Source organism: Gossypium raimondii, chromosome 7, assembly GCF_025698545.1.
Source record: "Gossypium raimondii isolate GPD5lz chromosome 7, ASM2569854v1, whole genome shotgun sequence".
Taxonomy (NCBI): domain Eukaryota; kingdom Viridiplantae; phylum Streptophyta; class Magnoliopsida; order Malvales; family Malvaceae; genus Gossypium; species Gossypium raimondii.
The window spans coordinates 26,673,900-26,688,582 of NC_068571.1; the positions used below are offsets into that span (position 1 = coordinate 26,673,900).

The following is a 14,683-nucleotide window of genomic DNA, read 5'->3' on the forward strand; positions in this document are numbered from 1 at the left end:
AAGTTATGTGTAAAAAGAATGTAAATAATAGTGTATTTCATGGCAGATCAATGACACCAGTAGAGCTATTAACGCAAATTTGAGAGATTGTTACTCTACCAAAAAATAGAGAGAATTTATTCTCAACTATTAAATATATTTTTTTAGAATAACAGTTCTACCGGTTTCTTTTAAATAAGAGAGAAATTTTGTTTTCACCCTAGAAGTAAAGAAAATTTTTTCTAGTTATGTGTTTTGATTCGATTGGTTCGAGCCCAAACTCGAAGAAGTTCGTGGTATGAGAATAGCGGAGAATATCGTTTGGTTGAAAGTCGAAAAACATCAAAGATCTGCTTATCCAAAAACACAAGATGATTTCGGTTAAGGTTTATTGCTATAAATATCACAAATCGGGTCAGTTTTTAAAATTTTAATTTTCTGCTGTGCAAGAAAACTGTTTTCAAACCGAATTTTTTTCAACATTCTCCTCTTGCAAAAAGGTGTTTTCGTGAATGGAGAAGAATATGAGAAAGTGTTTCTCTTTCTTTCCATGTTTTGTTATATTTTATTACTTTAAATTTTAATTTAAAACATAAATTAATCATTTTAGAAACTTAGTAAGCTAATTTCACGAGTAAAGATAATTCCACTAAAACAACAAAATGAAGAGTACAAGAGAATGAGATAAAACTAAACCCCAAGACCGAAATAAGAAACTCAAAACATAAACACACTAGGTAGGAAACTAATATTAAAATAACCTACACTAATCGAATTTAGGTAGGAAACTAATATTAAAATAACCTACACTAATAAGAGTTTAAGTGAGAAATTAAAAAGAGTTTAACTAAAAGAAGAAAAACCTAAAAATAGGAGACATAACTCCACACTCATATTGAACGATATAAAGCTAGACTTGTTACAAATATTATTCTCTAAAGGATGATATTTTAATTATAAAAAGACTTTTCATCGAATCTCACAATTTAAACATTGAATTTTTTGCTAGAATAAAATTTAAGTATTTATAATAAAAGAAATAACAATGAAAAATAAAACAACTTTTATAAATTAAAATCTGAAAAAGGAGAAAATAAAAAATGATGGAACACGTAATTCTATTAATTTGCGATTAAAAGAAGAAGAAAGACTCGACCTTTTTCATGTGTCTGTTTTTCAGACTTATCCCCATTGAAACTTAGCAAAAATGTGTTATAATTTTATTCAAAATCTTAAAGATAAAGCCTACCATTTATTTAACTAAATAAAGATAAATAAAATATTAGTTAAACTCTTAATAACTAACTAAATAAAGTTAATTACACTCTTAATAAAATATCTTTACAAATTTGAGTTTAAATAAAATTAAAAATTATTAATGCTATCAATTTCTTGATCTAATAACAAAAGTATTTGTGTTATGATATGAAAGTTTGGATTCATTCCTAGCAACCTCACTCTTACTCTCAATTACTAAAGAAGATTGATAATTAATTAATTTAGTATGTTGTTAATATTTTGAATTCAATTTCATCTTAATTATATAGTTCAAATGAATAAAATTTCTATTATTTTAAAATATAAAACTTATTTTTAAATACCAATTTAGTAATATAAACAACAATAAAATGAAACTTTGTCGATTCAATTTTTTCTTCTAAATCCATGCTTTTATATGCATTATATATTGGTAAGTTCTCATGGGAATAGGCCTGAAAAACATACACATGAAAAAGGGTCGAGTGTATTATAGATATTATAGATATGGATTATAGATTAGGGATAGATTATAGATATGTTAAAAATAAAGGTAAATTTCTTTTTTGAATTTTGCTAGTAAGTTCTAAGCAACGATTCGATGATCATTACAGTGGATTAGTACCCATCAACAAATAGAAAAGCATACCTTATATCTAAGTCAATTTGGCGGTCAATTTTGGAGATCAGAGAAAAAAACTGTTAGAATTTTAGTTTGTAGATTCGTGATGTCCAAAGCTACTTCATGAAAAAAAATTGAACTTTAAAAGAAAAGATGAAAGAAAGCTTTCGATTGATGTAGACAAAACGCATAAAGAAAACCATATAGTATCAATTTTAACAGTCTAATGACTTAAATAAATTCTTTTTAAAAATTTAATGACCAACTTGTAATTTTATTTTAGTAAGTGAACAAAATGAATACTTATCATTATTAATGGACTGTTTACCTTAAAAGAAAATTTAAGGCTAATGGGTTAGTTGAAGTTCGGGCCTAAATTAAGCTTGACCTTAACATTTTGGGCCTAGACTGAAATATCCCCGGGACAAACGGGATAAAATCAACTTAAACCTTGACAAATCGGTAATTTCACTTTTCTCCCTACTACTTCTTACTTTCCTAGCTCGGCCAAACTCACTCATCTGGCGCACAGCAAAGACTGCGAGGACTTCACCCCAGAAGGGACGAGTTTCTTTCACATTTATTGTATGTTTTCTCTTTTCCCGATCTAATACACCCTAGTTTATTCGCTAATTATTTCCGATCTGTTCTTAATTTGTAATTCCTAATAAAAGTTTAGTATTTGTGAAAATCCTTCCCAGTTTTTTAGGCGGTTGGCTGATTATGTGTTGGATTTTAATTGCAGGAAATGGCCAGACGTCTAGCTGGATTTCTGGTTCTCTTACTTGTAGTGTCGATCTGCGAAGCCGCTTTTCTTTTTCAACCCATCTCCGATTCTCATCGATCTGCCGCTCTTGAACTCTTCACTCCCGACCATGGATCATTCAAAAGGTTTGCCTTTATATATATATATATTTTGACCACACAATTTCATTATTTAACCGTTGGTTGTTAAGGAAAGGAATTGGAAGAAAGTGCATAACAGATACCGTTGAAGGTCAACTTTGGATGTGTTTGATAAATTATTGAAAGAGAAATATTTTCAGTGGTTTAATTTTTTCGTTTGATAACTCAATTCATGTTGTGATAATTAGGTGGTGAGTGAGCTATTTATAATATGCTAATATTTATTTCTAAAAGAACTTGTGTTTAAATTCAATTACATCTTTCCTTAATTACAAAATGTGATGTCTTTAAATTACTTGTTAATTTTTGTTTTGAGTTATCCAGTATAACGTGAAATGTCATGTTACTGAAACTAAATTTGTGAAATTAATGATTATCAATATGTACATTTATTTACCATCTTTTCGTTCAGTGGTTATAAATTCAATACTAAAAATCTAGTACTTAATTCTTTTTCCCGTGTATAAAACAGCACCTTATCTAAACTTCAACATTTTAAAGAAAAGTTTCAGTGATGAGAAATTTGCAATTTTAGTTTTTCCTTTGTTTGAACTGGAAGTAGACAAGGGACCTATGAGAATGAGGTTTTTGGAGGTATCTCATTTGATATAATTGATCTAAACAGCTTGGAAGAAACATATGAGGCACTAAGAACATTTCAGATTCTTGGAATTGAAAAGAAGCCTGATTTAACAGCTACAGCTTGCCGCTCAATTTCTGAAACTGTTGGGTCATCTTCATCGACTGCAAAGGATCTTTTCTATGCTTTAAAAGCAAATAGTATAGCGGAATGCAAGATTGACAAGAAAGCTTCTAAGGTATTATTTGAATTTGTTACACTGACATGTGGTTCAAGATCTTTTAATATTGCTTAACCCTGGTGCTTAGTTTTGTTGTTGTTATTGTTGTTGTTGTCATTATTATCATCTTTTTTTTTTTTTTTCTCATTTGCTAAAGGGCATTATTTCAAGACTTAATGCTGCCGTAAGTGGTGCGAGTTCATTGCTTGACTTCTACTATTCAGTAGGAGGTTTGGTACTTATCAAGGTAATGATCGAATTCAAATTACCAGTTATTATGACGTACTTCGGTTCCATGCCAGCTATTTCTCAAATTTATGAGGTTTCTAAATGATTTATATATGCATTATATTTGCTTCTGTTTGTTATGTTGATCTAGGAACCTTATTTATCTAGCTTACTTTCTACAGCTGCCATAGCTTTTAAGTTTTGCATTTTTCAATGCCTTCTAATTCCTTGTTCGTTGATTCAGGATCAAAGTTCTGAAGCTGATGTTCATCTTGCTGATGCTGAGGGAGTGTTCCGCTCTGTCAAGGTTTGTTGTTGTAACTAGATCTAGTTTTATGGTGAGGTTAAAGTGCTGCTCCTCTCCAGATCTATCTAGGCAGGCTCAGGCCTACCATTTCAGTGGAACTAGTTGTTGATGTGGTGAGATTTGGGTTTGGGGAGGAGGCTCACTACTTGAAATGACTCAATTTTCCATTGTTATTAATGTATGCTTGTCGTGGTTGATTTTGTGTTATGAAATCATTCTAGGCTTTCAGCCAGAGTGATGGCAGGTGGCGTTATAGTTCAAGTAATCCCGAATCTAGTGCTTTTGCTGCTGGTAATGATTTATCTATATGCTTTAACTTTTTTTTGAATACAATGTCTGGTACAAGCACCATATTTCTTTTTGTTCTTTCTTTGGTCTTAGTTCTTTGATAATTGTTGTCTATCTTCTTCGCATTTAATTAATTGTTTGATTCAATTGTGTAATAGTTGTTCATTTTGTCATATTCTGGCAGGAATTGCACTTGAAACGCTTGCTGGAATTGTTTCGTTAGCATCTTCAGAAATTGACCAATCTTTGGTAAGTTGTTAATGTTGTTTACTTTGATGTGGTGAAAGTTTTGACCAGTTTATGAATCTGAATAACCATTCAGCTGTAAGAGGATGATAAGATGTTCTCTTGTACCATGGTTTACTTCAACATTTAACTATATCATGTTGGATATGTAGCTTATAGATGTAGATGGATCTTAATAAATTTCTTTTCAAAGCAATATAAGCAAGGATAGTATATGTTACCTGATATCTTGTTCTTTGCAATGCTTATTTAATTATCAAATTGCTGTGTTATAGAAAGTGAATTATTTTATTATGATGGTGACTTTTGATGTTGAATTTTCTCAGCTGCCCTGAGCAGGTTTTGCTTTAATCTTAATGCTTATTCTGTTCTTCTTACCTGTGTCTGTCAAGTCTGGGCATTTCATAATATATGTTTGCTTACTGTTGGCAGATTAGTACTCTAAAGAATGATATAATCAAGCTTTTTGACAGCATCGAGAAATATGGTATGCATATCTCTCCCTTTTCTAGATTCTTTCTGTGTTTTGTCTTTTTCTGGTTCTAGTTTTCTTCAATGTCATTTTTTCTTCTTGCTGCTTCCGTTCATCATCTCAATTAAAAAAAAAAAAAAAAAAACAGTATTACTCAATTTAGTTCTGTTTTAGTTTAATTTATTTTTCTTTTTTTGTTCCTCGTTTCTGTTAATCGAGTTGTCTCTTTTTCAGATGATGGGGCCCTTTACTTTGATGATAAACTTGTTGATGGTCATGAATACCAAGGTCCTTTATCAACCACCTCATCTGTTCTTAGAGGCCTAACAGCATTTGCTGCAGTGACTGCTGAAAATCTCAATGTCCGTAGAATGAGCTCAATTATCATTCATTTTAGCCCAATTGTCTTTTCTTCTTGGACTGTATTCTAATACTTCTGGTTTATATCTGCAGCTTCCAGGGGACACAATGCTTGGATTAGCTAAATTCTTCCTTGGTATTTGTGTTCCTGGTGATGCCAAAGATTTCTTCAACCAAATAGACTCCTTAGCTTGTTTGGAAAGCAACAGGCAAGGCTTTGCTTTAGGCAGTTTTAATGTATTTTCATTTATTTAAAATAGTTTGACGATGATATTAGAACATTTTTTTTGCTACCATGTTATGTAACTATCCAAATAGCTTTTAGCAATAGTGAAAGCTTAACCTTGGTTGAGTTTCTGTCACTCTTGAATAATACGTTTTCTAGTTGATTCTTGAAAGAGAGCAAGAAATTATGCACATGCCTATTTGTATCGCTCTAGACTCTAGTTTGCTGAAGTTTTAGCTTTATTTTTCATATTCTGGAATTGAGTTCAGTGTTTGTGAACTTGTTTTCATACTTGCTTTATGCCTTTTGTCTCTCTGAGAGGTGAGTGGTAGTTTTAGTGTGTTGATGTCACCCTTTTTCTTTGGTTTTACCTGTGGAGCTTAATAGATCTTAATTTCACCTTGCCATGCAGGGTTTCTATCCCACTAATCTTATCATTTCCATCAACGGTGCTTTCATTGACTAGAAAAGACTCACTCAAGGTTTGTCCGAAGTTAAATCCTTAACATGAAGAATAGTGTGTAGCAACTTAAATTCCTCTATAGTGGCAGAACCCTACCACCCATGATTGATGGTATTAATATTAGTGGCATTTCCTTTTTGCTTCGTAAGTACACAGCAGTTTTAGATCTTCATGGAGATACTTGTGTCATTTGATGGATGTATGCTGGCCTTTGTTCTGGTCTGTTTATCAAAAACGAAACTTTTTCCATGGCTTATTCATCTGCATCCAATTTATGATCATATTGCATTCTTGTACTTAACCTTCCTTGATTCATACCAGGTTTTAAATCATTTAATCTTGTTAAGGGGTTCTGTTAGTGCTGACTTTATGTTTTTTTAACAGGTTGGGGTTAGCACTGTGCTTGGTTCAGAAGTACCATCTCTAACAGTAAAGCTTGTGGGAGCTTTTAGTTCTGGTTCAAAGGATGCTTCTCTAGTTGAAAGCCAGGTATGGTGTTTCCTCTAACTAGTGTTCATTTTATCGGATGCATTTTCTGCTTCATACAAATTCTTTTTTTCGCATTTTCCTTTATTTCTGTTTAATTGATTTAATGTTTATAAATATTATGAGATGCAGGAACTTAATTTTGACAAGGCATCTGGGCTACATATCTTGAACGACTTGCCGAAGAGTATTGATGTTGGAAGTTACACATTTGTTTTTGAGGTACTGTTGTCTTGTATTCTTGGATTGAAACTTTTCATTCATCTGGCTTTCAATGAAATATGATGTTTGAATTTTTTAGGTTGTGCTTCATGAACCTGAGCATGAAGAGGTTTATTTTATGGGAAGCCAAACAAAAGTACCAATATCTGTCACTGGACTTATCAAGGTTGAAAATTCAGAAATTGCAGTTCTTGACAGTGATCTTGGGAGTATAGAATCGCAGAAAAAGTATGTCTATGTCTTACGTGTATATTGTTCATCTTTTTTAATACCTATAGTTGATATAAGTGATGACTGTTTTGGAACATCCAATGACACTTCTAAAATTAGTGGCTAGTGTTTGAGTTTTTATTCAACTGAACTCTGAACTGATGTTATTCGTTGCCCTACATCCTACATATATAGGCTAGATTTAGCTGGAAAAATGCTATATCATTATCAGCAAACCACCTCCAGAAGCTGCGTCTATCCTTTCAATTAACAACTCCTCATGGACGTTCTTTTAAGCCACATCAGGTTGGTAGTTCTGCTTGTCTTCATTTGAATGCGTGGTTTACTTTGCAACAGTTTGTTGCTAATCATGTGGCTTGCAGGCATTTCTCAAGTTGAGACATGAGAGCAAGGTTGAGCACATCTTTGTGGTTGGGAACTCTGGAAAACAGTTTGAGATAGTTCTAGTAAGTATCTTTTCTTTCATAGGTTGAGTATCTTTCTGGGTGTATGTGACAGATTAAAAATTTAGGCGCATTTAGAATCGTTTGAGATTTTTCTATTTCTTGCAGCTCATGATATTACTCTTTTCATTGGGAAACAAGAAGACATCTATAGTTTATACTATTACTAACAGATTAAAATATTCAGTTTTTTGTGCTCTATATAAAGTTTGCATGTGTGTTTTTATAATCATTAATCCTATGGCTTGTCTTGTAGAATTTTCTTGGGCTGGTTGAGAAGTTCTTCTATCTCTCAGGCAAATATGACATGGAGCTCACTATTGGTGATGCTGCTATGGTAAGTGTTACTCTTGCTTTTAGAAATGTTCAATTTTTACAAGTCCACAAACACTTAGAAATAAAATATGCATCGTTTTCTTTCTTCAGGAGAACTCTTTGTTAGTGGCTATCGGACATATTGAGTTAGATCTACCAGAAGCACCCGAGAAGGCACCCCGCCCTCCTCCTCAGCCCGTAGATCCATACTCAAGATATGGACCCAAAGCAGAGATTACACACATATTCAGGGCTCCTGAAAAGCGTCCACCTCAGGAGCTTTCCCTTGCTTTCCTGGGGCTTACTATCTTGCCATTGCTTGGATTTTTGATTGGGGTGAGTCCTGCATTTTGCTGCTGCATTTTTACATTTTCATTTAAGAAGAAAGTTACTGGTATCCAAATTTCTATTTGATTCATTTTTTAAAAACATCTTTTATACTTGGTCAAATAGTTTGATGTCTTGTTGAATCCTGGTTAGACTGGTGTTACCTTAAACCTGTCTGAAAATTTTAATTCATGTGTTGAATCAACATTTCTTCCGGAATAACTTCTCATGCTTTTCTGCTGTGGGGATGTCTCATAACATTTATCTTGGGGGAGAGCCATTGACTGCTTCAGAGATTTAGGAAAATAAAAAGAAGATAAAAAGGGGTTTGGGGGATGTTGAGATCTTAGATCTTTGATCTTTACCGGGAAAATTTAAAACCTTTTTGATGAGTAGCATTCTTGGAGCTTGTTAAGTCATCTCAGTATAAGAATCTGGTATTTCAATTTGCAGTTTAGTCACTAAGCTATCGGGTACTGCAATTTCCAATTCCAAAGTATGTATATACTGTTTCTGGTCTAGTTCGTGAATGTGATGGTAGTAATTTAGTTTAGTAGCACGAATTTCATTGCTATTTCCGAACTTTATTGATCTGGTAAATTTGGTTTGTGACAGCTATTACGTCTAGGGGTGAACCTGAAGAACTTTCCCACCAAACCCGTACCTGCCACATTTGCCGTTCTCTTCCATGTTGGCATTGGAGCAGTTCTATTGCTCTATGTGTTTTTCTGGGTGAAGGTTAGTATTTGTTATACATTTAAAACTTCACTCATGTACAAAGTGGATTGCATATAATATAGATTAAAACTTGAACTTTGAATGTTGTGGGTGCAGTTGGATCTATTCCAAACACTGAAGCTACTTGGTTTCTTGGGAGTATTCCTTGTGTTTGTTGGGCATAGAATCCTATCCCACCTGGCCGCTGCGTCAGCCAAGTTGAAATCTGCCTGAGCTTGAGAAAGGGCAAATAAATTAGTCGTTGAACATTTTAACTCAAATTTTGTAGGTCCATTTTGACAACATTTAAGTTCTCTATTACGAATCCTAGTCGTAGTAACGTTAAGAAAATTTGCTGCTCATTATTTAAAGCTTCGATGCCTGGTTATTTTGGTAGTAACAAACGCCAACATCAATATAAACTAGTTATAAACCGTCCTAACATTCGAAATCTTTCTAATTTTAAGTTACCCTTCTGTGGTTAACGAGGAGTGGGCAAAAATAAATAAAAGAGAGAATAAATTCTCTAAGAATATTATAGATTTATGAATACCTATAAAATTAAGATAAAACTCGTTTAAGAGGTTTGAAGAATTTTATCCCACAATAAGAAATTTAAATTTATATTAGGATCATCTTAACAAAAACTTGATCACATTATTAAAAACATGAAATTATTATATACTTTTCTCTGATTAAAATAGAAAAATTAAAAAAAATTGATTATCCAAAGTAGGCTCAGGTCTAAGGCTACAATAAGTAATTAAAATAAAAAAATCATCTAAAGTAATTTATATGATTTTGAAAGTAAAGGTTTTCTTTACAGATTTTTTATCTCACAGTTTGTCCTTATTATTTATAGAAATTTGATATTATTAGAAAAAGAAATTCTCAACCAACAATTTCATTCATGATAAAAGTTAGAATACAATCATATGATTAAGAAAATCAAATTCCATTTCTCAATTATGAATTCAACCCTTGCTAATATTAAGCAAGCTTTGTGAAAAACTTCTGTTCAACCTACGATCTAAGGTGTGCGCTTTCTCTTTTATTTATTTTTGTTTATTTATATTTATTATTTGCAAGAGCTTTTATCTATTTTAATGAAACTTATTTTTTGATAATTTTGTGTTGCAAAAGTGAAGAATTGTCTTTTATTATACATTTTAAAGTAACAATTTTATGGCATTGAATCTTTAAGAATTATGTAATTTCTAAAGTTTATATGCTATTTGATTTTTTAATTAATTTTGTTTTTAAATAATTTAATTAGAATTGGAGAGTATGTTAAATATGGATGAGTGTATAATAATAATTGTATCTTTAAAATTTAATAATATAACAAAATTTTAGTGATATTTAAAACCTTTAACTTTTAAGATTATCTTAATATAAGTTATTCTCTATTTCTTAATTAAATTTTAGATAATAAATCTAATCACTAGGAAACCAATAGAGGAATTCTTTTGAGAATGTTGAGTCAAATTGGATGAAATAGAAATATACTATCTATGAATTTAACAAAAAAATAATTTGGTATAAAAAAGAAGATAAAAAACAAGACAGAAGAATGTCTATTACGTTCTACAGTAAAGATAAAAAATTAGTGAAGAATAAAACAAAGCTACAAAAGCAAAAAAAAGTAGAGACGAGCATTGGCATAAACACAAGCCTGCAATAATGAAAGTATATATAATATAAGATGAAAGAGAAGTTGAATTGCAGTGAGCCTTTATTCGGAGTCCTTAAGGCTTTCACTTGTAAGCCACATTTTCTTCTGAATTATGAACACTACATCATCCTCCTCTTGCTCCACCAGCTGAGAATCTGATATTGCCACTGATTCCCAGTGTAATGCCCCTAAATATTTCTTTATCACTTCCGCTATTGATCGCTTATCATTATAAATGATGTAACCTTTAGGCCTCAAGATTCGGTCCATTTCTAACAACAAATCCACAATGCTACATCCCCTCCTTTCGATATCAGAGAACACGGTCCAAGCATGGATCAGATCGTAAGTTCTCGGATACGTCGAGTAGCTTTCGCACCTGTTGGTTTACAGGGACACAAACCTTAGCAACTAATGCAATAATTGTGAGCACAACCATATGAAAAGACGTGGTTTACATACCAGTTATGCACACTTCCTAACAGTCCTCTGTCATATACTATCTTGAGAGTGTTGGGTCCATCTTCGGGCACCACATTCATAACCCAAACCTCTTTGTTAGTCAACGCAGCTGCAAATGAACCCAGGTTTGCTTTCATGTCCATCACATTTCTAAACGTATCGGACTCGAGATTTTGACCGAAAACAGTCCAATAGTGTTCAACTCTTCGTTGCCAAAGTTCCTGCAACACATCAACCAACCCAACCATGATTAAGCCAGTTTCTTCATGGATGCACCATGCAGAGATGAAGAGGTAATATAAGCCTCGTGAGAGATTACCGTGTCCTTTATGAACATATCGTCGGAGTAGCCTAAATCAGCGAGACGTGGAGGCGGTGTTGTCAAACGAGCAGGCCAAGGAGCCAACGCACTCCCTTTTGATCTATGAACCTCTGACAGGGTCAAAAACAGCATTCAAGTATCAAGAAAACAAGCAAAAGGAAAGCTGCGTGCATGAGCCAGATAAAAGGGGGCAAAGGGCTAAAAGTACTCACGGTTAGAGTAAGGAGTGATACAAGCTTCCATCGGAACGCCCCACACGAGATCCGGATCATCATCAGATCGGCACATGGGAGGTTGAGTACCAGGCTCTCTTTGCATAAAACAGTCATTTGTCAAGGGTTTAACCCAAATAACAGTTTGGTCTCTTTTAACTGCGATCTTCCAACACATCCGCTCAACGAAGGCGCTCATTGCTCTAAATATTCGCAAATCTTCTTCATCTTGTGCATATGCCTCAGGGGATGAATAGGCAAAATAGCCTCCAGGCCTCAGTATCCTGTCTAGCTCAAGAAGAAGGATCCCATTCCTTTGAAGCCAATCAATCCTGCAACGAGAACAATGTGCAAGTTCGAAAGATCGACTTGGGTAAGGAAGCCTCTTCGTCCCTAAAACACCGAGATACGCGGGGATTCCTCGCTCCAGAGCAAACTGAATCTGGTTTTCATGAACATCATTTGGTGCTAAAGACATTGTAAGAATATCATACGCCAGCAGGTATCCTCCGAAACTAGCAACTCCGCATCCCGCATCGAAAACCGTTCGGACGTTTCCCTCGTTGTTCATACTATTCTTCGGAAAGTTCAGCATCTGCCAGTTGAAACACATGAATATTGACAATTACAATATATCAAAAACAGCCAGTGGTTTGAGAGGACAAACTCACTCACATTTGCCATTGAAGCAAGATATTTATCTGCGCCATAATGGAAGTGAGTTCCTCCACCAGGGAAAACAACCTTGTCACCTTTGACAACCATCCAGTTCTGGTCGGATTTTTCAGTAGCAAGATGAGTGTGCGGTATGTTGGCTTTCCATATCTGATCCCGACTTTTCGGCCACTTGATAGGGACCTGCAACAATCCAGAAAACCGGAAACTTTATACTGCATGGTAATAAGAAATATATGAAGTTGGCTTAATTTGATTTAAAAATAAGAAAACTAGACTGCAACACTTGACCTTATATCCAGGTGGAGGAGGAATCAAACAATTGTAACGTTTTTCAGGCAATGGACAATGTCTTTCATAGTGTTCCATTACAGATAAATCCAACTTCAATCTTGTCTGGTATATAAGATTCCTGTCTAGGCAAGGTATTATCTCGGAATGTCGATCATCACAAACCTCGGAAAGCAAACCAATCGTGATGTCAGCTAATCCATATACAAACATACAGCTGCAAAATTGTAAGACAGGTTGGCTTAATATTATTAAGGTTCACTCACTGGGAAACTCTTTGGTATGAACCCATCATCAGCATCTTCTTCGTGTTTAGTGGAAGTATCTGTGGTATCTTCATCCCCACGCCAGTATGATGAACCGAATTTCCTCAAAGATTTACTTCCATACTCGAGGGCCGACGAACCACGGCTTCGGGTGTATGCATAGAAGCAACCGCAACAGAATACCAACACTATAATCCAAGTGATCAATCGTTTCTTTGGATTCACATCAGCTCTTCCCCTTGTCATATCTTTTTAGATCATCCAATTTACCTAATCAATAATTCATTTAAACAAAATGCCTCAAATTTTAAGTAGTTTTTCTTTGAATCTTCCCTACTTGCATGTCCAAAGCTGAAAAACAGAAAAAAAAAAAAACATTGCACAGTCTCAGCTATTAATAAAATTGCCATAACTTTAAAGAATGCCACATTTAAAACAAAAACAAAAGATGGAGAGTTTCTGCATGTTGTAGTATAGTATTCATTACTTGCCTGGAAAGAAAAAATAACTTTGAAAGTTTTGTAAAAGAGGGAAGAGCACGTTTGGACAAACAAAAATGGGAACATATAAATATATATAAATTATATTTTCTTTAAAAGAATTTTCAGAATGTTAAAAGCTGTTTTAGTTTTCAAAGTGTAAGTTAAATGATGAAGAGAGATAAGAGACAGAGACGAAGTTTAACGACAATGAAGGTTGTCGTTTTGTTAGTTTCAGGTGTTGACGGCGATCTTTCCGGGGAATTTTGTTAGAGATTTAGAACAAATCTTCCTTTTGTTATTTATTATTGTTGTTGTTGTTTTCCAGTCAAACTATCGAAAATACTGGAATTGAGCTGACGTGCATGCAGGCTCAAACAGAAATCTTTTGAAGTCATTTTTCTTTTTTGAAACTTACTACAAATCTATTGCAAATTACCATTTTCAAGCAATTATAGAGTAGATAAAAAAAATTGGACAGCATTCATCCATGGCATAATCGACAAAACGTAAATACTTACGTTGTGACTTGAATTTAAGTTTTTTTTAAAAAAAAATGTAATTTTGTTATTTTTTAAAATATATTTTTAATATTAATAAACTTTAATAGTGATAGATATCAAGATCAGGGTTCTTTATCAATAAACTTAAAAGACTCCAAGACTCTAATTCTCATAATTTAGGATATAAAGAAATGATTCTACAATAACATCTGTCGAAGCCTTTTTTTTTTTTTTTAAGGAGTCGATTTTAATTTTGGAAACGAAAACGAACACGGGAGTCGCCACCAATCCTTTTTAATGAGGTGTTTAATAAACGATTTGATTTATTAAAACAACGATTTTGGTCCACGAAATTTAAAAAGATGGGTTCGGGAGTCGGTTACGTACGAGAAAGGATTAACACCCTCATTACACCCAAAATTGGCATCTAGTCGATTAATTAGTGCCTTAGTGTCGAAAATTGAAAACTTTAAAGAGATTTAAAATGTAATCATCCTTTGTTAAAATATTGGAAATTTTCGAGAAAGAAGCATATTTCACGTTAATCGAAAAAGAAAATTACGTCCCGTAAGTTAGGACACAATGTCTAAAATTCCCGATACGAGAATGAATGCCAAAAAAACTACTTATTTAAAAGATATTCGATTATCTCGATTTTAGAAAAAATCATATTCCGTAAGTTAGAACACGATCTTTTATTAATTCTTGAGATTATTAAAAAACTTATTTTTTTTAAAAAGAAGTTCGTGTATTCGGATTTGTCGAGAAAATCGAAATCCCGTAAGTTAGGGTACGACCTTTCGAATCTCAAAATACGAAGTGCTACTTATTTTAAAATCCTAATGTAAAATTAATGTATCACAAATTGTTGTGAAAATAAATCACAATGATAATATGTATAAC

General features: G+C 33.3%; 2 protein-coding genes across 2 annotated transcripts; one reads left to right on the plus strand and one right to left on the minus strand.

The window, feature by feature from the left end:
• Positions 1-2,299: 2,299 nt before the first annotated feature.
• Positions 2,300-9,266, plus strand: LOC105798142 (dolichyl-diphosphooligosaccharide--protein glycosyltransferase subunit 2). Its single transcript, XM_012628082.2, is given in 21 exon segments — positions 2,300-2,443; positions 2,604-2,749; positions 3,390-3,582; positions 3,722-3,811; positions 4,037-4,099; positions 4,321-4,390; positions 4,572-4,636; positions 5,066-5,120; positions 5,340-5,467; positions 5,559-5,674; positions 6,104-6,173; positions 6,539-6,643; positions 6,773-6,862; positions 6,942-7,090; positions 7,268-7,284; positions 7,287-7,378; positions 7,456-7,539; positions 7,793-7,873; positions 7,963-8,187; positions 8,794-8,916; positions 9,013-9,266. Coding segments are annotated over 20 exon segments (2,076 nt in total). The 5' UTR covers positions 2,300-2,443; positions 2,604-2,606; the 3' UTR covers positions 9,130-9,266.
• A 1,308-nt stretch (positions 9,267-10,574) lies between these two features.
• On the minus strand, positions 10,575-13,044 carry LOC105798152 (probable methyltransferase PMT3). The gene is made up of 7 exons (XM_012628093.2): positions 12,799-13,044; positions 12,533-12,697; positions 12,242-12,424; positions 11,567-12,161; positions 11,352-11,464; positions 11,033-11,253; positions 10,575-10,949 (listed from the first exon to the last, which is right to left on the minus strand). The coding sequence occupies exons 1-7, from the start codon at positions 13,042-13,044 to the stop codon at positions 10,631-10,633; spliced, it is 1,842 nt and encodes a 613-aa protein (XP_012483547.1). The 3' UTR covers positions 10,575-10,630.
• Positions 13,045-14,683: the final 1,639 nt, after the last annotated feature.

What these genes read in the sequence shown, in the direction of transcription:
- LOC105798152 (XM_012628093.2), bottom strand. Translation starts at nt 13,044, where the DNA reads ATGACAAGGGGAAGAGCTGATGTGAATCCAAAGAAACGATTGATCACT. An exon ending in CTCCTCCACCTGGATATAAG is followed by an intron (nt 12,425 to 12,532) that starts GTCAAGTGTTGC and finishes GGATTGTTGCAG; the next exon opens with GTCCCTATCAAGTGGCCGAA. An exon ending in TATCACTCCTTACTCTAACC is followed by an intron (nt 11,465 to 11,566) that starts GTGAGTACTTTT and finishes TGACCCTGTCAG; the next exon opens with AGGTTCATAGATCAAAAGGG.